Source organism: Mus caroli, unplaced genomic scaffold (genome assembly GCF_978045245.1).
Source record: "Mus caroli unplaced genomic scaffold, Mus_caroli_1 scaffold_15, whole genome shotgun sequence".
Lineage (NCBI taxonomy): Eukaryota > Metazoa > Chordata > Mammalia > Rodentia > Muridae > Mus > Mus caroli.
In genome coordinates this window covers 25,671,918-25,694,298 of record NW_028227270.1, presented here as the reverse complement: position 1 = coordinate 25,694,298, position 22,381 = coordinate 25,671,918, and the positions used below count along the sequence as shown (strand labels likewise).

Here is a 22,381-nt window from a genome sequence, read left to right as displayed (position 1 = left end):
AGGTGCCCGCTTACCTAGTGCTTTGTAGTCATCTCTGGCTTTGCTTGCCCGTAACAGGGATTGTATTTTCACAATTTCATTTTTCTGCAAAAACATTGACAGGGGTCATTGATCTCTCAGACTCCCATTTGCTCCACTATTTTAGAATTTAGACATTTAAGAATTTAAACTAAGAGCAGATACTATTAAAAATCACTGATATTTAGATGTAGCACATTTAACACTTTTTTTCCCATATATTTTTAAGGAGTAAATAGGTTAGCTACAAATATAAGGAGGACTATATAGAAGGACTGTAGATAAAGAGACCTAACATGGGAAAGGAAGTCCAGAACCTAAAGGATCCAGTCTATGGTGACAGTTTTATTCTTCGAAGATTCTGACATTTTTCTTATGGATTTTTATTTAAATATCAGCTAGCAGCCAGAACTCTCACAGCCCATGTTAGGAGATACATGGCTTGAATCTTCTCTCTTTGGTGTTACTAGCCCAGGCTTTCCCTCTCGCCATGTCCTCTCTATTCCTGACTCTGTGTGACTTCTGAGTTAATAGGCAAGCTCCCAATTATTGTCACACTGAGTTCTGAAGTCTGTTTATTCCTAGGTCATCACTGGCATTTTTTAGTCAAATTATTCAATACCAGCATCCAATAACTATTGATTTAGCTCATTCTTAGCCCAAATGAAAAAACCATATGCACATGTCTTACATGATCTTCAAAATACCGCAGCCGTGAAAGATAACTCTTCCTTGCTGTCATCATTCGGAACCAGGACTGAATCTGAAATACAGTAGACCAGAGAAACCATGACGGCCAGCACACAATCCTCAAGATAGTCCACGTTGCCTTCCTAAGACTATTATCTGCTGAACAGCCTTGCATGCCTGTGAGTCCAGCACCCAGGAGACAAAGGCCAGCCTGGGCTACATACAAGACCCTGTTATCAAAGGAAAAATAAGGACTAACAGCTTACCAAGCAATAAATAGATATCAAAGCCTCCCCTTCATTTCTCACTTATTTGGTTGTTTTCTTTCAAGGTCTTCAAAACCCATTATACTCGACCATTAACCTCACTGCCTTAATAGGAAAATCCTGGCCTGGGCTAAATAGTTTAGTCTTCAACCCAATAAGTGAAAGTCACAAAAGTAAGGCAGTCTTCTGAGCTATAGTGAGTCAGTAAACCAAACTAAACTAAATCCAGAGCTGCTTTCATCATCCCTTAAGTGCAGCCAATATGCCTTAGTTTTTAAAAACTGCATGTATTCATTTGTGTATTGCATGTGTGCACACGCATGTATGCCATGGGACAAGTGTATGGGTTGGAGGACAGCCTGAGGGGCAGTCTGCTCTCTTCTTCTACCAAGTGAGTCCTGGGAATCAAACTCAAACGGTCAAGTTTGGCAGCAAGTGCCTGTATTGTCTGAGCCAGCTCCATCCCCAGCTCCACCCTTTAGGTTGCCATAGAAAAGCACTCAGGCAGTCTCAGTGGGATGTGTTCCTAACCATTTTCTGAGGGAACAGGCATATTCTGCAGTGGACACAGGACACCGTGCCTTGAAGGAATGAGAGAAGACTCAGTGGGTCTAGCCTTGTCATTCTCTGTCCTCACAATTTCAAATATCTGTCAACTTACCCATTACAATTTCTGTGTAGCCCTTACTATCATCTAGATTTACAAGCTGTTTACAAGTTCTTTTACTTTTACTTTTACTTTTTCTTTTTCTTTCTTTCTTTTTTTTTGTTCAGTCCCTTTGCTTTTAACTAAGAGTAGCTTCCACACTACCTTTTCCTTCTGTAGTTCAGAGCTATTCATTCACCGGTCACAGGCTTTGCATCTGCCTAACACCTAAACTTTTCTGCTGGTATGCTTGAATATTCTAAGTATTATTAGCAAATGCAATCAGAGGAACATGAGACCAGACTGGGTAGAGAAGAGAGAGAATCCTAGCTTTAAAAATCAATTTGAAATTTCCAGACAAAGATCTGCATACAAAAATACTTTCACATTTGATTCTTATAACTACATAAAGGACGTGAGATATGAGACCATCCTAGTGGTACATCAACTCGATTGTAGATGCTCCAGTCCCAGGACTGACTTGCAAGGCTCACAAGGTTAACAGCTTGCCTTCTAGACCCAGGACAAAGTACGAGGGAATGTGTAAGACAAGCATTCGATATGGTGGAAAGCGATATTTACCTTCACAATAGAATCAACGTTACCAGCAAACACTTGTTGTCTGTGCAGATATTCCTGGCGTTGTTTGAACCCCTTCCAGAAAGCCTGAGGGAAAGAGTAGGTTAAGAGTGACTGACAGGTAAGTTTTGGAAGCTACAAGCACAGAACACATCTCAGGAGGCACCGGGTTGGGACACTTGACTGGGGCAGAGGTCACCAGCTTATGCATGAAACAGGGCCAGAGTGGGAACAGGCAGAAATGGAACCCAATGACCAGGTTAGCACCCAGTTTTCTACTTGAGAGCTTAATTTTACCAAGACTCTGCATGACAAAAGCAAACACTAAAAGGAATCCTTCTTATAGTATTAACTGGATTCTATTAACAGTACTGTTTGGTCACCATATAAAATGCTTGAGAGCAGCGATTGATATGTGATTATCTTTACAGTACCAAGTGCCCTATAGCACTCTAGGAAGGCACTTCACTCAGTTGGGACTCCGACTCTTTAGAGATTACTGTATTTACATTATATTCTACATTCTACAAAGATGTTATACGATGTGTCTATAATTGACCATTTATCATTTCCTATGTTCCCACATAAAATTAGACGTATCTATGTATCTGTCACTATTTCCACTAGTTTCTCTCCAGAATGAGCTATTAATGTTTTTAGCATGCACATTTCTAAATATGTACAACGTGTCTACCCATACGCATATCATTATGCATTAAAATATAAAGTGTATATGATGGATATATCATTTTCTTCCTTTTGATAAGAAGAGACCCAGTAATGCCCCAGGGTTTACCTCCTCCTCTAAGTTACACGGAAGTCTCTGGTTAGCACACACATGAAGTATCTACACTAATAGACTCAGACCAGGCTGAAAGAGAAAGAGTTCTGACAAATTAAAGGTAAGGCACATAGCATTCTGCTTCTGTATAGATAAAACCTCTGGTAACTCAGCTGCCTTAGAAAGTATAGACTGACTATAACGTAGCAATCTCCCTACAGAGAGGCATTAGGCTGTCACCATTTTTTTTTTTCAGAAAACAACCTTATACATAAGAAACAGGGAAAATATATATTCTATTTCCCAAGTAACGGAAGTCAAACCTAAGTAATTTTAAAGTCCCTAAAATTTTATAATTTTTCATATTACTATTTGTATATTTATATAGCTATTTGTGTGTGTGTGTGTGTACACATAACTTGTAGGAGTCAGTTTTTTTCTTCTACTAGATGGGTCCTAGCAACAAGCATCTTTATCCACTGAGCCATCTTGGTGACCCATTTTTATATTATTAAGGTCAGATGAACTTATTTTTATCAGAGTTAATGACCTTTTATTTGTTTAAGGACAAGATAAACAAATTATGTGACTCAAGCTAGCCCCGTATTCACAATTCTCAGTCTCCCAAGCCCTCGGATTGCAGGTATGTGCCACTATGCCCAGATTCAAGAGGGTTTTTTTATTTTAAAAAAATGAGAAATATGAAAAATAGTTATTTATTTCAGGTGGTGGTGGCACACGCTTTTAATCCTAACACTCGAAAGGCAGAGGCAGGTGGATCTCTGAGTTTGAAGCCATCACAGTCTACAGAGTATGGTCCAGGACAGCTAGGGCTACACAGAGAAACCTTGTCTCAAAAAAACTAAAAGTGGTTATTGCACAAGGGAATCAATTGACTAGTTAAAAGGTTGAATGTTTTTCTGTATGTCAAAAATAAAAACATATTAAAGATGTTATTCACATTAGCTAAGTCTTAAATACACATGGGTCAACTAAAAAAGAAATAAAAGACTTCAAATTATATACTATATTTTGGGATAGATTAAAAGGCATCATTATAAAGATGTCAAACTCAAAAGACACCCCCCCAAAAAAAACCAAAAATTTTTTAAAATCCACACTTAAAAAAAAAATCCACGCTAGAGAAATGATTCAGGAGATAAGAGTACTGGCTGTTCTTCCAGGGGACCCAGATTTGGTTCCCAGCACCCACTTGGTGGCTCAATAATTTTAGTTACAAACCCTCCAAAAAAACTAAAGAAAAAAAGACCCCCAAAACATGAACACACACACCAAAACAAAACAAACCAAAATTTAAAGAAATAAAACCAAACACACCTAAGAGTTTAACACAATTGTTAAAAATATTGAAAAATGGGTTTAGAAATTTTCAAATGACTTCATAATATTGGTTGGTAAAGATGAGTTTCTGTGTAAGAAGACAGGACCTGAGGAATTTATTAGCACAGGCAGGTTGGGATTCAACAGGACCACGGAGGCTTGGGGTTCTGTATCACTGATGCTTCCTGCAATGCGCATGCTGGAACGTGGCTCACACTGTGAGCAGTAAAGATGTAAACAGCCACAGCTAAAGGATTCTTAATCACGTGAATCAGCATTTAGAAATGCTGCCATGGGACTGCGGCAGGGAGGCATTTCTGAGATGAGAGGAGAAACTGCTGTCGGATGTCATCAGCAAGTATTCACAAAAATGGATCATCAACATGATGGAGACAGGGAAGTGTTTCCAACCGTGCCAATCACTGGGACTCCACAAGAGTGTGGCTGTCAAAAGCCAAGAAAGCTCTCAACAGTTCATATGTTTGGTGGGTCGTGCAGGTACAATTATGTGAATATATATATGTGTGTGTGTGTGTTTATATATATATATTATGTATATGTAATACACACACATACATACACTAGACCTCCTCAGAGTCTTTCTGTTAGAAATATTCATTGCTACCTTCTACACAAAGGTGACTGAGTTAGTGGATATTTTATCTTTACGGGAGCAGAAATACTATCGAGAAGGCTAAGCTGACTCCACGACAGGCTTCAGATTGGCAGTTCAGGAGACGAGGCCTAACTCCTTGTTTTCAAGAATGAGACAAGTCCAGGTAAGTCCAGGCCTCAGAAGCTGCCATTGTCCTGGGGCCAGGACAATGGGTCTGCAGCAGTTTCTAGACTTCCTCAACAACAGTTTCCAGACCTCCCCAGCAACAGTTTCCAGCCCCCACACCATGGTAATGGAATGTCCCTAGAGATGGGAGTAAGACAAAGGTCACCAGCCTGAGAGCTCACTTGGCTGTGTCTATCTTGGTAATTGGGAGACCCCCAACATGCTGGACTTCTGTAGAATAAAATACTCTTTGCGTTTACCAACTATTTTGAGTCTGGGGTGTCATTCTTTGGCAAACTATAGACCCTTAAGCTATATAAGCTTTATATTTAATTTGTCAAAATTCTCCATTTTTCTCTCTCAGCTTTGAAGTTTTCTATCCAGTATGTTTGCCTCTGTCCACCTCATAAACTGCAAGATCTTCCAATAAACAAGCATGGGTCTAACAGTGGAGCAAAGAAGCTGTTATGATGTAAAAGGAGACAAAAGTTTAAATCAGAAAGCCAGTTAGAAACAGCTTTTTATAGTAAAACCGTTTTCTTAGCTGCTATGGGAACTTGCAGGAAAGTTACTGTAGCCACCTTATTCTGTTTTCTGGTGCTATAAATATATTTACTGTGTGATGTTGAAATACTGGTGACTACTCCTCTTCTTTATATATCTTCAATGTTAATCTCCAGAAAACCAGAGGTGCTGAACCAGCTGCCCCGCTTGATAACGGGTACCCCAAACTCTAATCATGATGCTAATGCCATTGTTGTACAGGGGAGGTAGGAAACTCTGAACAATTCCTTCCCTTCTTTCTAATGTCTGGCAAACGCACAAGACTAAGTCTATTAGGTCAGCACCAGGGATGCCCCTAAGGGGACTCCCCTACTTTGCATCCCTCAGGCTCTGAAGTTGCTTCACACAAGCCATTTCTTCTTTTGGCTTGAATGCTTGTGGCCTTCCTCGCTTAAAGTTCAGTAAGTAACTCCTAGGGCCGAGATTTAAATTTATGTTTTACTTCTGTGCATGTCACATCTGTACGAATATCTGTAGAGGCCTAAACAAGGTGTTGGGTCTCCTGGAGTTGTAGTTATAGACAGATGTGAACCATATGACATGGATCCTGGGATCCAACCAGAGCCCTCTGGAAGAGCAGTAGTGCTCTTAACTGATAAGCTATCTCTCCAGCCCACTCATCCTTTCCTAAGAGACGTAATCCAGTTTTCATTAGTGAGGGGAAAAGCTTTCCACTGTAGTTATATGTTTGTCCTGTTGGATAATTTTTCTTTCTTTTTATCTCTTCCCACAGAAACACCAGCGATCTTACTACTGGATCCCCACCACGTGCCCTCTGAGTCACCTCTCCCACCTCATCAGGGACCAAACACTGAGCACTTGAGAGCAGCATACCAGGGGACGTCTTCAGTGGGAACTATGCAGTCCAAGCCTCACAGTCCTGCCGGGCATCAGGATTTTTACGTGATGAAATGTGTCTTTAGGCAGTTCCTCTTTCTCTTGGTTTTCTGCTAATTTCCTCCCAACTCCAGGCCTGTTTGAATACTTCTCAACGTCTATCTTTCACTCTGAACTTTCAATCATTTACACTTGATGACGTCACAGTTTCCTTTACTTGCCATGGTTGTTACTGATCCATTTGCCCTACTCCGCCATACATACATTGCTTCATTATTAAATTCCTTGGGAATTACAATATAAATTTTCTTGAAAAATATGAATGTTTACTTCACTTACATTTTATAAAATATATATATATATTTGATGTAAATAAAATTTCCTTTGCTTATGATGACTTTTTCTGGCTTACTTTTTTTTTTTTTTTGGTGTTGGGAACTGGAACCAGAGCTTCAGGAATGCCAGTAAACACTCTACCACTGAGCCATACACTCAGCCCTCAACAATTCTGTTAGAGACTTCTAATTGTTCTAAGACTGGATGATTTATTGGGGGTGTAGTGCAGAGCATACACAAGGCAGTGGGTCCAACTGCCATCACTGGGAACAGTGGCTTCCCTCCAAAGGTGTTGATTGGACACCTTCTGATGAACTCCAAATATAGCTTGGATCTGGCTGGCTTGGGCCAAGAAGATTTGGTTCTGTATTCTCCTTCAAAAATTTTAAGACTAGATGTCTGGGCCAGTCACCTGTCTAGAAAGTGTGAATTGTTTTATCTAGGTGGAAACCTTCCAGTATTTCTTTAATGAGACATCTATTAGCAACTTTGCTGAGAAATTAGGTTAACATGATGCTTTCTGCCTCCTGGTCATTTGGTTTTATGGGTCAGTGGATTCCCTTCTGGGCTGCATCAGTGTAATTACCTCATTGTTAGACATCATGGGATTGATGCTGGAAATTCATCAGATGGAAAGAAAGAAGGCAAGATGGAGGAGTTGTGAGTTTAGTGACAATCCTAAACTACGGCTGAGGCAGAGGAGTAAGGCCCCACGTGATCATTTCAGTCCTTTTGCAGCACTCTAGTAACTACCGTACTGGGTTCCACTACAAAGGTCAATCAATCTCTAAGGGGGTGGGGGGTGGGGGGCTCTTCAGGCAGAGTCCCAATTGCAACATTGTATCAAGACTGGAGAGCACAGGGCTGGTCCAAATTGTATCACACTGGTTGATATTTTGAATTTTGTACCTAATTAGAGTTAGCTTTTAGGGGTGTAGGTGATTCTATTTTTAGGCTATGTTTTCAACAGATTATCTAGACAGATTTTGAATTAGAAACTCATTGGCTCACATAGAAAAAGCTAAGTGTCAGGTCTACAACAGAGATTTCTTAAAAAAAAAAAAAGCCATTTAAGTCCTGCTGACATTTTGAGCAAATAAAGTACTCCAACATATATGAAAGATACAAGAACACTAAGTTATCCTCAGTCCCAAATAACATAAAAGCAAGGCACAGAAGTTCATCAATAGTTATGAAAGAGAAACTCTACCACCAAACCTTCAGTTTGGGAAACTTCAGATACCAGCTAAAGCAAAGGCCTTCAAGCTCAGCCAATCACTGACATGCTTATGTTAGCCTCTGGAGAAAAGGACATACACATAGACCTGGGGAAGCTAGCATCCTGGCTGGTAGAGGGTGAAGCACGAACACAGAAGAGCCATCTAACTCTGCCGAGTTCTTTGCCTTCCTGTGGGAAATCTTAGCTCATGCATTTTTGTTGTCTCACAGTCTTTAAAGAGTGGGTGCTGTCGATTTTTCTCCTAGGTCTAAACAAAGAGTGACCATTACACAAAGACCACCCCCTGGAGAGGTTAAATGTGCGCTAGCTTATCTGTTCTTCCATTGGCTCAGGCTAGAAGAAGCTAGACATTAATGACCATCTGCTAACTCTTAAAACTCCAAGTTCAGCAGAAGATGGACATGTGGAGAAGCTGCTGTTTGGAGAAGCACAATTTCAACCCCAATCTGAGGTATCCATTCCGTTCCAACCATACTGATGGCAGGTAGATTTGAGCAAGCCCTAACACTCTTCTGGGGGCCACAGTTAAAACACATTATTACTAAGGCAGTCCCCATTTTAAAGGCTTCCAAAAAAAAGGGCAGGGAGGAGCCCTCACTGGCATTATCAGAATGCTGGTAGTTGATGGTGCTGTCTTCCAAGAAAGTATTTTCCTAACGACAGGACAACTTTCCGTAACTGTGGTAGGCGATTCCCGTACCTGGATTTTGACCACGCTCTCTGTTTGTTCATATAAGAATGCTTTCCTCGCTTCAAACTCCTCCCTAAGGGCAGGTCCTGAGGTTGTGGCCTCGAAGCGGACAAGCAAGTCTTCTGAAGCAGACCACAGCTTCTCACGGATGTAATTTGATGTGACCTCCTCCACAATGTCCTGGTGAGAGAGACATCTTAAGGTTACTCTCCCACATCGGGTGAAAGGAGCATAGAGAATAGCTTCTGGAAATGATGGCTTTTAGGAAATGAAAGGGACAGCTCTTTCAGGCCTGGTTTATAGACTATTTAACAGCAGCCAAGGGTTGAGCTGGCTTAGTATTTTAAGAATTTTGAATCCTCTGATCTTGATGGCAGTGGTATACAAAGGTAGGGAATGATCTCACGTGATGCTGAACTGAATCACAAACTGTACAAGGGTCAAGGCTCACTACTATAAGAATGGGCCTCGCCTCCAACTCTCTCAGGCTTCTGGGTCACGGGAGTGGGGAGAGGAGGGGGTAAGTGCTAGTACCCATGAAGTCCTAGTGTTTTTCCCTTGTTCTTTTTGGTTTGGCTGTGCCAGGACATGGAACTGTTTTTATTTAGCAAGCCAGCATATTCAAATCCAGTTCAAGAAGTTTATTCCTACACACTATTCAAGTTGATTAGTCTCTCCCATCACTTCCACGACGAAGAGCAGACCAGCTATCACATGCCTCGTGACACAGTGCAGTTTTCCACCTAACTCCAACTCTTACCTCAATTTCCTCTCCCGTGAGCCATGATTCTTTAGACAAGCACAATTCAGGTGGAACCCAAGAGCCTTCTTTGGAATCCGTGTTGTAATAGTAGTTATATTTCTCTTGCACATTGAGTGTGACCCATGAACCTTCACTGGACTCTAAGGAAGAAGAGTCTGTTAATGTCTATTAAGGAACAGAGCTCTTAGGCTTTCCTATCAACAAGCTCAGCAATACACTAGTTTACGAGGACTCTGCTTAGAAAGGGATGGGGAGTGGGAGGAGATAGTGAGTATGGGTAAGTCAAGTCTGGTAAACTAGAGAGAGGTTCCAGTATATACAATAATCTGGCAAAACCATTTTAAACTAAGTGTTCAGTTGCTCTATGTTACAGTCACTGGACGTGACATAGTAAAATGAAAGATTTTGAGTATTCAATGGCAGCTCCTTACTAACCCCACCCCCAAGTGGGGGAGAGAGAAAAGTCTAACACTGACTCTGGACTCCAATTCTTTCATAGGGAAAGCTTGAATCAAAAGCGTATGTGTAATGCATGTTACCAGTAATGCTGACCCCTCCCGAGCAGATAGGGGAGATCAATGAGCAGAATTATATTTGCTGATAAAGCAATCCAGAATGTTCTCTGATGAGAATGGATTTACAAGGACCAGGATCTAGATTTTAGGCAGAGATGAATCACTTCTGGGGACAAGTTTATTCAAATGACAAAATAAAAGCCGTGCAGCAACATGAAGGCCACTGGAAGTGGAGAAGACAGTTCCTGATTTGACTCAGGATGCTCTCTGTATCCACACAAAAAGAGAAAAAAAATGGCTGAAAGGACATGGCTTGGGTAGGTGGGGACAGGCTATAAAAGTCTGTGGCAGTCGTGGCTTACATTGGTGGAAAAGAATGTTTCTTCCTCACGAATCTATGGGCCACACCTTATAGTATTTTTAGATATCCTTATTTTTGTTCATTAGCCTTTATTTCTGACCCAAACTAGAGACCTAAGACCTACCCTAGCCACTGAAAAGTTCTGACTAAACTAAGTCAACTTCGGCTAAGTGACCACCAGACTCACCATCTTTCCAGGTAAATCAAAGTTTGAGTGACGGTCTTCATAAAATGTTTCAATACATCCAAATAATTGAATGGAACAACCAAGTCATATAAGTGTGTGCTCATTCTTTTTGGTTTTAAATACTCAAGTGTTCAATTTGTCAGTGTACAAAAAAGTGACAGCTTTCTCTTTTAATGGGCAGTTGTACAGATGTTGGTCTTTTGTTTTGAATTAAGTGTGTGTGTGTGTATGTGTGCGTGTGAGAATGTGCATGTGTGTATGTGTGTGTGTGTGTGTGCCAGCACACGCATACCATGACGGATGCACGGAAAGCAGTGGACAACTCTTTGGCGTCCATTTCTTCCTCCTACCATGGGTTCTAAGCATAGCATTTAGGTCATCAGACTTGCACCACGAAGTCATCTTGTCAGGCTCTACTGTCTCTATCCATCTCCTTTACTCTTTTCACGGTCATCCATGTCATAGCATGTGTCTTCTTTATCCCTTTGGTGGCCACTAGTATGGCAGTATACAGAATCTGTCACATTTTACTTACATATTCCTGCTTCATAGCTATTTAACATTGTATAGTTACATATCATTTGTCTCAAAATGGTAAAATGATGGCAATTATTAGTATAAAGACCTTATAAAAATCTTAGTTCTATGATGTGACATCTAATGCATTATTGCTGAGGTAACTGCAGCTTTAAAAAAGAACCTAAAAAAACAGTTCCTTTGCCATTGATGCTAAACATTTCAGAAATATTGACGTGAAAGCAGCAATTGTTTCAAAATGAAAGAAACCACAATGCTATAGAAACCACAGTATTTGAAGCGACACGCCTGTGCTAAGTCACGGGGGAGGCTCACCATTGTCAGTCTTTGACTCTTTCGCCTTCACAAGGGTATCAAAGTACTTGTTGGCACATTCTGGGAGTATGTTATGGATATTGCTAGAAGAAGACTTGAGTGCAGTCAAGATGTGATCTGATTGTTTTCTATCCAAACACTCATTCACGTTGACAACCAGTGTAACCCCTGAGTAATGAGAAAAGCAGAGTTTCAGTTAGTCATAACTTGTACTTACATAAGGTCTATAACTACGGAAGTCAACCTTCTAGGAATGCATTGGTATTTTGCTATTAAACCTTTTCTCCTTCTGACAGTCTGACCATGTACACCGGGCCAATCACTACTAATTCACCTATCAGTTTGGGCTGTGAGAAGAAGGTTCTATGGAAGCGTGGCATGTTCCACTCCTGACATTCTCTGGTTAGGCTTGTGTAGGTATGCTAACTGGGTGGGGCTTGCTGGGATATAATTTGTTGAGCGTGGATGGCAGGGAAACCCTGATTGAAGAACTGTGAAGTTCACACTGGTCTGTGGGCATCTCTGGGAAAATTGTCTTGATTATTAATTGATGCAGGAACACATGGCACATTGTGGTTGGCACCATCCTTAGGTTGGTAGTTCTGGGCTGTGTAAGAAATCTCACTAAACAGCTAAAAAACAAGCCAGCAAGCAGAGTTCATCCATGGTCCCAGCTTCCAGGTTCCTGCCCTGCCCTTTGTCAGTGATAAATTGTGACCTAGGTATAGTAGCCAAATAAAGTTTGCCTTCCCTTAAGTTGCTTTTGGTCAGAATAAAACTAGAATTGAATATATGGTTGCCATCAAATTATGTTTATACACGTTTAATATTACGGGTAATACTACACACAGATGCAGCTGAAGGCATAAGAAGCCCATGTTGACTTTTGTTGCCAGCTTGGAGTGAAAGCCCTGTGAGTCCAGGGATGCTCCCAAACAGAATCAGGGAACTTCTCCAGCAGACGATGCTGGCTACTGCATGACAAGTACTGACAGCAGCGAGCCTTTGCTCTTGTGCTGAGGAAGTGAACAGTGCTGAACCTCAGCTGTCACTTGCTCTTTCCTAGAAACGCTGTGCAGGATGAAGAGCTGCCACCTGAGAAGTCTGTGGTCTCAGGGGAGTAGGAGGAACAAGCAAGTGACACAGACTTCCTCAAAGATGAACCACACGGGATGGTTGCATTGAATTAACATGCTAAGCTATTTTTCCTTTAAAGATGTATGTACCTATATCATACGTATGCTATAGGTGCAAAATACAGAACTGTTTCCTGCAACTGAATATGGATGGGCAAAGAGCTGGCACACTGGTGCATTTCCAGTACCAGTTGGAACTGTTTCCTGTGAAGATCTAAAACCTGCCTCTGAAAAGTCCCAACCAACAGGTGAGGCCCTATTGACCCTCATTTTACTCATACTCTGTGGTACACAGTAGGTGCTCAATGCTTGTTGAGTTGTACTGAGCAAACTAAGTAATAGTTTGGTGCAGTCTTCTGGGTTCATTTGGAGCAGGATACTGGGTTGATTTGCTTTAGCAAGTCCTTAGGTATTTGGCATCACTTCCTGCTCACACCTGCATGCCAGTGTGACAGCCAAACTGTGGAATTTGTGGCTTCTGCTAGAAACAATCAAGGCCTTTAGAATTCTGTCTATGGGAAGGACAGGTTGGCTCCAGTGTCTGTCCCAGAGGTCCCCAGGGAGGACATCAGAGCAGTTCCAATGCCCAGGGATGCATAACATCCATTCTGATGACTTTGGTGCTTTCTCTGGGACTTGTGGTTAAGTCAGAGATAGTAGAAGACGTCAGAAAACTGACCTTCCAAAAGTCAAATACATTTCTGTTGAAAAATGTTAAAATCTCCTATAAACCTCTTAGGACCAAAAAACCAAACCAAACCAAACCCAAAAACAAAAAATCCCAAAACCCAAAGAACAACAACAACAAAAAACCCAAAACAGAGTTTGCTTCACATCTTAAGCCACACACCAGTGGGCTCTCTTTAAGTGATGTACTCATAGGAAGAAAGACACCCAACACAAGCAACATGGGTCGACACACGATAAACAAACAGATATACAACATGTCTGTGGTATTGTAATGTCAGGATGAGGAAAGGTTAGGGGAAAATTATTTACTGCTGGGGTACAGTGGTTCAGGGTGAAAGGTTGAGAAATACTGCCCTAAGGACTCAAATGTTGGGGGTAGATACTCCAGTGAAAACAACCACTTAGGCCCTTAGCCCCTCTCCTTTCTCAGTCTGGCCCTCGGTGACAGGTATGGGCCAATGCCCTTTGTTAAACAATCTAGGTTGATTCAGATCTACAATGAGAGTTGGCTTTCATGCAAAGGAGGAAGACTGTTTTTAAAGTAAGACAATTGCCATTGAAATCAGAAGCTCTTATTTTAATGTCTGACTGTAGATAGCTTTCACTGTAAAAAACAAAATCCTATCTTATCATTACATATTATAGGACGGATCACAACTCTTGTAGCATGGGGTAGGACTCAGAGAGTACAAAGGAGCTCTGATGAACAGGGGAGAGCAACAAAACTGCATGAACCAAGAAACTTCTAATTTTCCTAAAGTCAAGGGACGAGGAGTCTCCATGTGAAAAACAGATCCAACATTCACAGGCTCCATGTGAGGGGGACAAGGGATAACATCACTTTTAGGTTGATTGGGTCTCTAGGAAGGGGGCAGTACAGGTGGAGGGTCTACATCACAATCTCATTTCTTTCAAGTGCCTTGGCAGACCATGGCGATCTGTAGTGTATATGCAAATCAACAACTCTCTCACACCTCTCTTGAATGTATTTCTCCCCTTAAGTACTAGAGTCTTAGGAGCAACTTCAAAGTTCCTAAAGTCCAGATGTTCCTTACAGATCCTCCACATCTGGGGAAGAAGACTAAGCTGTTCCCACAGCACTCTGTGACCTGATAGGACGGCATGGAGTCTAATCATGCCAGGTGTCTAATTTATACCTTTGGGAGTCTCATTCAACTTTGTGTTAGGGAGGCTGGTTACTGTATCAACTTAGAAGCCATCTCAGATCCTTCTTTGATAATAGAGGTATAAAACACAACACAAATTTCAACCCTTTGAATTACTATGTGGGGATCTTGCTTATGGCATTCCAGAATGGGGCAACCGACCATAGGATGTATTGGGCAGGCTCCCTGGATCCCCTGGGAGAGAGCAACCCAACCAATCACCTGACTTTCAAAAGCCCTCGCTCTGGGGCAGAAATAGTGACATTTTGGATCTGCTGGGATTGGGGTTCATTCAGAGCCAGCATCACTTAAAAAAAATGTCTTTCATGTACCGCCCACCCCCCATCACCTATGAGTCCTTCGGAGAATCAGGTTAACAGTACTATTTTCTGGCAGTGAAATGACACCCTGTCTCAAGGAGATTGGGCCCATCTTTCATTCACAGAGGCTGCACATTTGTCAACACTATGGGACTTTGGGAGCCAGAACTATTTTCGTGATTCAAGTTTGATTTTTCTCTTAAGGTTTTTTTTTTCTTACATATATTTATTTACGTGTGTGTGTGTGTGTGTGTGTGTTCATGCACACACATGGAGAATGGAAGACAACTTATGGGAGTCTGTTTTTTACCATGTGGGTTCCAGGAATCAAACTAGGTTATCACACTTAGCCATCAGTAAGCACCTTTACCCACCGAACCATTTCACTGGCTTACTTTCTTTTTATAGACCTTAGAGCTCTTCCATCTATACAGCTCAAGAGAGGATTTCATAGCCACCAGTCAGCTTCATAGATAAAAAGATCATGAACAACTGGCCAACTCCATCAGTCTCCGATTGAGACTATTTCAGAGTCGGCTATCAGGCACAACCACCCCCATCTGCCCTTGGTGATTAAGAGCCGATACCAGTCCCTGTGATAGTCTGACCCTGAACTTTCCACTACCTGCTTCCTCCCACTCACCCACCCTCCACTCCCCGCCTTCTGGTCTGATTCTGAGAAAAACTTCTAACAATGGAAAGCATAAAAAATTCAAATAGACATTTATTGTGAACAAACAGTTTTCTATGGATAAATGGGGGTGGGTGCTAACATTCAGACTAAACTCCACCCCAGTTACCTAGCAACAGCCAGGTAGGCCTGACCCACCATAAAAGGGGCTGCTTGCCTCCTCCTCTCTCTCTTGAGCTCTTGCTTCTCTCCTGGTCTTGCTCCCCCTCTCCACGTGGTCATGGCTGGCCTCTACTTCTCTACTCTCTCCCTCTCTCTGCCTCTCTCTGCCTCTACTGCCCTCTTAACTCCCCTCCCCATGCCCTAAATAAAGTCTACTCTATACTATATTGTCATGTGGCTGGTCCCTCAGGGGGATGGGACGTTTGACATGGGCCTGCCGAGGTACCCCCTCTTCCATACCTCACCACATCCCTATAGAACATATCTTATATCTCTTTATAAACACATGGGGGTAGGGGGAGGATTCAACTTAAACATAAAATTTCAGTCTGCAAAACATTTTTGCAGTCTAGATTTTTTTTTTTTTTTGACAACACTGTCAGATTTCATTGACGATAACACCTGGTTACTGGGAACAGGGCAACTAGCTAGTGACATGTTGGTTTAGATATGCATCTGAGACTGGAAACCGAAAAGCATTCAGATTTCTCCAGAAATTCCAGTGAATGACTTCAGGTTCGTACCCACATTAAAAACCAACCAAACAAACAAAAAACAAAACCAAAAAACAAAACAAAACAAAGCCAGGCAGGTTTGACAAGCAAAAGAAGGTGAGGACTTACATTGCTTTGCTCTGTTCTCATCCACATTGGCCTCATCGATGGCTTGCTGTATCTCATCCAGCCAGAGAACTTTAGAAACATTCTTAGGATCCTGGAACAGTGGCACAGAATCAGAGAACGGTGAATCCTGATGGAACCCGATTAACACTGCTCTTCAGGAGTCATTTTATCATCACCTCCTACTTCTTATTCAGCAAGCACTAGGTAGCTCCACTATGCAGCACTAGCTGGTGACAGGCAGGTCACAGATCCTCAACCAGACCATCCCCTAGCTCAGTGGGTCTCAACCTGTGGGTCATGACCCCACTGGGGTTGTGCGTGCATAGCAGATATTCTGCATGGCAGGTATTCACATGATGATTCATAACAGTAGCAAAATTACAGTTATAAAGTAGACACAAAATAATGTTATGGCTGGGGGGTCACCACAACACGAGGGACTGTATGAAAGGGTCGCAGTGCTAAGAAGGCTGAGGACCACTGCTGTTCATGGACAGATGTGCTGCTGTCCTATGCAGACTCATTGCTTCCAATTTGGTCTGCATCATAGTCGATCTCTAGTTTAGAGAACCCCTGCTCATTTCAGAATGGACGTCTCACTACATCCCTCCTCTGTTTAACCTTAGAAAGAAACACAGGCTCTCTTCTCAGGACCATGGATCTAGGACTAGTGACGGGGACCTTACCTGGTTCTTTAGCTTCTCAGTCCCTGTTCTAGGACCTCCTTCAGGCCATAGCTCTCTGACCTAGCTGGCTCCTGCCATATCCCATAACTCAAATGCCACCTCTGTTAAAAAGCCATCCATGGCTATGCAGTTAAGCATTCCAGCACCGTGGTTGGAAAACTAAGTGCCAACCTGTCCCAGTGTGTCAGGGGATGCTTTAAACTTGGGGGAGACAGTGATACCCAATGTTTGTCAGACACCCAGACAAAACAGAAACAAAGGTATGGTAAGTGGTCTGAGGGAGCTAAGGATCTCTTGGAGAAGCCAGAAGCAATCAGAACACACAGTGCTGTTCACGGTGATATTAGCTCTGGCACATGGTTGAGAAGTAAGTAAGAAGGGTATAGTGGTTTGAAAAGGTTTGGCCCCTGAGGACTCATGTGTTTGAATGCATGACCCACAGGGAATGGTACTATTAGGAGGTATGGCCTTGTTGGAGAAAGTTTGGCCTTTTTGGAGGAAGTGTGTCACCATGGGGGTGGGCTTTGAGGTCTCCAATACTCAAGTTCAGTCTAAGTGTGGAATGAGTCTCCTCTTGGCTGCCTTTAAATCAAGATGTAGCACTCTTGGTTCCTCCAGCATGCTGCCATGCTTCCTGCCATGCCGATAATGAACAGAACCTCTGAGCCTGTAAGCCAGCCCCAGTTAAATGTTGACCTGTATGTATAAGAGTTGTCTCGGTCATGATGTCTCTTCACAGCAATGAGACCATAACTAAGGGTTGATATGCAGCATAAAGAATCTAAGTAGTTAACAATGGCTTAAGAAAGGGGTGATGGCAGCAATGAAAATGCACAGAATTTGTTTTAGTGTCATACGTTTGGGCAAATTCTGAAGATCTTGCCACAAGCACAGTGCTGGCAGATATTAAATGGGACTTCAAGTCAATTTTATGAGCAGACATTAAATACGTTCAGGAAAGATTTAGAAGTCCACATTTTAAAAGATTTACCTTATTCTAATTATTTGTACATGTGTCTGTCTGTGTGCGCACAAGGTTGCAAGTGCCCTTCGAATCCAGAGGGCGTCTTGATCCTGGAGCTGGTTATAGGCAGTCGTGAGCTCCCTGATGTGAACACTGCACGTAAGAGCAGTGTGCGCTCTCAGCCGCTGAGCCATCTCTCTAGCCTCTGGAATGCCATTTTCAAACTGCGAGCGCTCATTTATATGGAGGGATAAGTGCTGTGTTCTAAACCTGGAATCAAGACACCTAGGGGAAGCTGTGGAGATGGCTCAGCTGGATGCCCAAGGACTGAGTTTGAATCTATGAGGCCCATTAGAAAAAAAAATAGAAAGGAAGGAAGGAAGGAAGGGAGGGAGGGAGGGAGGGAGGGAGGGAGGGAGGGAGGGAGGGAGGGAAGGAAGGAAGGAAGGAAGGAAAGAAGGAAGGAAGGAAGGAAGGAAGGAAGGAAGGAAGGAAGGAAGGAAGGAAAGAAGGCAGGCAGGCAGGCAAGCCAGGATTGGCAGTATGCCATTCTAATTCCAACCCTGGGGAGGCAGAGACAGGAGGATCCCTGGAGATCACTGGCAAATTCCAGACCAATGAGAAACCTTGTCTCAAAAAACCAGGGTGGACAGCATTGGAGGAATGACACCAGGGGTTGTCCAGTGGCTTCCATATACATTTGCATGCCTATGCACACACACCTATTTGCATACATGCACCCCTCCTCCACATGGATATCCACATACATAAACACAACATGTATATGCATATACCCAACGCATAGCTGTAGCATGTAGAAAGAATCAACTCTGGCATTGGAATCCTTTGGGGTAAACTTCATCACTACAGGCTCAGGAAGTGTAAGGGTCTGGAAGGAGAACAGACATCCACCGGCTTCCCTCGGGAGGCATGCGAGATAGTGTGCGTGGTGAGATCTCATAAACCAGACACAGGCTGTTTCCGCTGGCGTTATGAGGGGGAACACACTAGCACTCTAAAATATCCATGAGGCCTGTTTCCTGAGTCATCACCAGCTACTGCTGTCACATGGGAACCATAGGCAGGCAGCTTGGTAATTGCTTAGGAAATGAAATTTCAGAAGAGCTTTAAGTAAAAGCAGGGAAAGAATATGAGGCTTGAAGAAGAGGAGACAGGAAAGCAGGATTCAAGAAAAAAATGATTTACTTAGTGTGTGTATGTGTGTGTGTGCGTGTGTATAAATATGTGGCACATGTGTGGAGTCAGAGGATAATGTGTGGAGTCAGTTTTCTCCTTCCACCTTTAGTTGAGTTTCAAGGGTTGAACCCAGGTCACTAGGCTGGAGTAGCAAGCAAGTACCTTTATCCTCTGTGCCTTCTCACTGGCCCTAGGAATTTTTTCCCGTTTCCAAATCCAAAGAAATGCCACACTCCCCAGGAATAGTTTAAAAATCTATCACTGCACAAGTTCCTTCCATCTCAGCCATCTTCTGAAGAGGTGGCTTCCCTGCAGGGGAGAGACTGCACACAATGTTGCCTGGATGAGAAAATGGTGGCTGTCCCATGCTGAAGATTAAAGTATTAGTCTCAGAAGCCAAAGGAAAGCCCAGACTTTGCAAAACCAAACAAATTGAAGACAACAGCTTCCAGACCCTGTTGTACTAGAGGAAAGCTAAACACAAGACCAAAAGTGAAAACAAAAAATATTCCGATGTGAGATGAAATCACTTTTTCAGTCATTCACCAGAAAATTGGGGATAGCAATGCAAGGACTGGGCCTCCACTGGGCTCCACAGGGATGTGAGGGCTGGGCCTCCACTCAGCTACACAGCCACGCTGTGCCTAAGTGAACAGCAGATAAAACCAGCAACCAGGCCACATGCAAATTACACCACAACTTCCTGAACTTGGGTTCAAGAAATACCCCCAACCCCGTAAATTTTCTGGGTTTCTTGTTTCTATAGTATTAGAACATTCTACCTTAGTTTATGGTACCATAGATTATGCAGTTGAAGTACTTAAATCTGACCTTTGGAAATTACGCGATTTGGCGAAATTTAATCAAGATGAGAAAAGTTAATATAGATCTCTATTATTTCCTAGTTGCCCCTTCATCTCGTTTTAAGTCTCATGTGAAGTTTGAATTTTCTGATTTCTTTGCTGCATTTTAGAGGTGGAATTGCCTGCCTTGGAATTTAAAATATATCAAGGCAAATGAATTATAATCAAGTTTCCATTTTTTTTAATACTTTGTTAAATGTACTTAACACTAGCGAACTGTACATTCTGAAGGCTAAGATATAAATGTGATATATATATATATATATATATATATATATATATATATATCATAACCAAGGATCTGTACACATCTTAGGAGAGTCAGATCAGCAGCTTGGTTTGGAATGGTCCAGTTCCCCAGAAGGGATCTCACTTATGCCATTCCTGGTTTTGGCACCAAATGAATGAAAAAAAGAAAAACAAAAGGGAAGGAGACATGACTGCTCCTAGGATTATTGTAGATAAGGAAGAGCATAACCAGACTCAGAGCTATTTGGGAGAGGCCAGAGTATATATGGCCATACTGAGTATATATGGCCATATGAGGGAGAGGCCAGAGTATATATGGCCATACTGAGTATATATGGCCATATGAGGGAGAGGCCAGAGTATATATGGCCATACTGAGTATATATGGCCATATGAGGGAGAGGCCAGAGTATATAGAGCCATACTGAGTATATATGGCCATATGAGGGAGAGGCCAGAGTATATAGAGCCATACTGAGTATATATGGCCATATGAGGGAAAGGCCAGAGTATATACGGCCATACTGAGCTGTACCATGTAGGGAGAGTGAGATGGGTGGGGAAAGGGGAAAGAGGGGAACCAGGTGAAGCAGCCAGGAGGCCTAAAGGTACAAAGAGAGTATGTAATAAAAATAGTTGGATTTTTTAAGGGATAAGCTGCCCAGCCCCCTGGACTGGAAAAGTTTAGGGTAGAAGGCCAGCCAGGAGGGACCTATAACAGGTAGGGACTGAGGGATGGTGGGAGAGCCTGGTAGTCAGTGTCCATTCTGGTCTGTTAAATAGGCACCTCAGCCAACTGTCTCAGGTGTGAAACTAACACGTAACACTAACGAATGGAACTTTATGATAGTTAAGATATCTCTCTCTACCTATCTATCTATCTATCTATCTATCTATCTATCTATCTATCTACCTATCATCTTAAAATGCTTATTACAGACCTGTTCATTCATCAAGATTCATGGAATAACAGGCTGGCTATGGTGGTGCACACCTTTAATCCTAGCACTCAGGAGGCCAGCCTGGTCTATAGATAAGAGTTCCAAGACAACCAGGTCACAGAGAAACCTGGTCTCAAAACAAAACAGAAAAAAAAAGTTCATGGAATAAAGCGAGTTCTTGTTCTTCAGTATTTTATTATGATTTTAATTTAGCTCAGTTCAAATAGGTTTTTTGTTTTTTGTTTTTTTGCATCTATCCTGTTATCTTATCCTCCTACAGAGTTATCATAGGACACATTAATCAATGGCAAATGAACCTTCTTCCAAGAAACAATAAAACTAAGTTCCTGACAGGCACTAAGGGCTGTCAGGGCATTGGAAGGCAGGTAGAGAACTGTCTTCTTTCTCCCTCTGAGACAGACTTTCACTGTGTTCCTGAGGCGGGGCTAGAACTCACAACATGGCCAAGGCCGGCTTTCAAGTCATTACAGTCCTCTTGCTACGGCCTGTCTGTCAAGCGCTGGGGTCATAAATAAGTACTATCACCCTTGGGCGAAATTTAGAAACAATCTAATCCCTCTGATACAATTTGAACGTCTTAAATATTTGCCAGGCCTGAGGATGTAACTCCGTTGGTAGAGTCCTAGAAGCCCTGGGTTTAGTCTCCAGCTCCACAGATCCCAGCAGCCCAGAGGCAGCAGGAGGCGGCCCAGGAACTCAACTACATCCTGAGTTCAAGGCAAGCCAGACTATATGAAACTCTGTCTCAAAGAACAAAATAACAAAATAAAAGATGGAGGAGGGAGGGTGTCTTTGCTTCTCGTGATTAGTTCAGTTTATAACTATGTGATCAGTCTAGGAACTAAAATTTGAAATAAAGCACAATTTCATTTTGATTTTTGAAAAAGAAATTTCATATTATATTTTGATCTCTTTTCCCTCTCCTCAACTTCCAGATCCTTCCTGCCTCCCTAACGCCACACCCTTTCTCTCTCTATTTAAACAAATAATAAAAACAAAAACAAGAAATGCATACACCAAAGCCCACAAAAGCACAACAAAATGGAAACCCAAATATACAAACAAAAAGACCATTAAGACAGAAAAAAGGAAACAAACAAACAAAAAAAACCAAATAAAGCAGTATGAGATAAAAAGTCTGCAAAAATCCCACTGAATTCCCTTTGTGTTAGCCAACCACTCCTGGGCATAGGGCCTACCTTGACATGTGCCTAGGGCATCCAG

The 22,381-nt window shown here is 42.2% G+C and overlaps 1 protein-coding gene across 1 annotated transcript in view; it reads right to left on the bottom strand.

The window, feature by feature from the left end:
* Iqgap2 (IQ motif containing GTPase activating protein 2) overlaps positions 1-22,381 on the bottom strand; it is a 259,461-nt gene that overhangs the window by 45,514 nt on the left and 191,566 nt on the right. The window contains exons 14-20 of the mRNA XM_021180833.3: positions 16,237-16,327; positions 11,449-11,616; positions 9,531-9,673; positions 8,780-8,950; positions 2,203-2,286; positions 710-781; positions 15-84 (exon numbers count right to left, since the gene is read on the bottom strand). Coding sequence (XP_021036492.1) covers positions 15-84; positions 710-781; positions 2,203-2,286; positions 8,780-8,950; positions 9,531-9,673; positions 11,449-11,616; positions 16,237-16,327 — 799 coding nt within the window. The remainder of the gene's footprint in view (positions 1-14; positions 85-709; positions 782-2,202; positions 2,287-8,779; positions 8,951-9,530; positions 9,674-11,448; positions 11,617-16,236; positions 16,328-22,381) is intronic.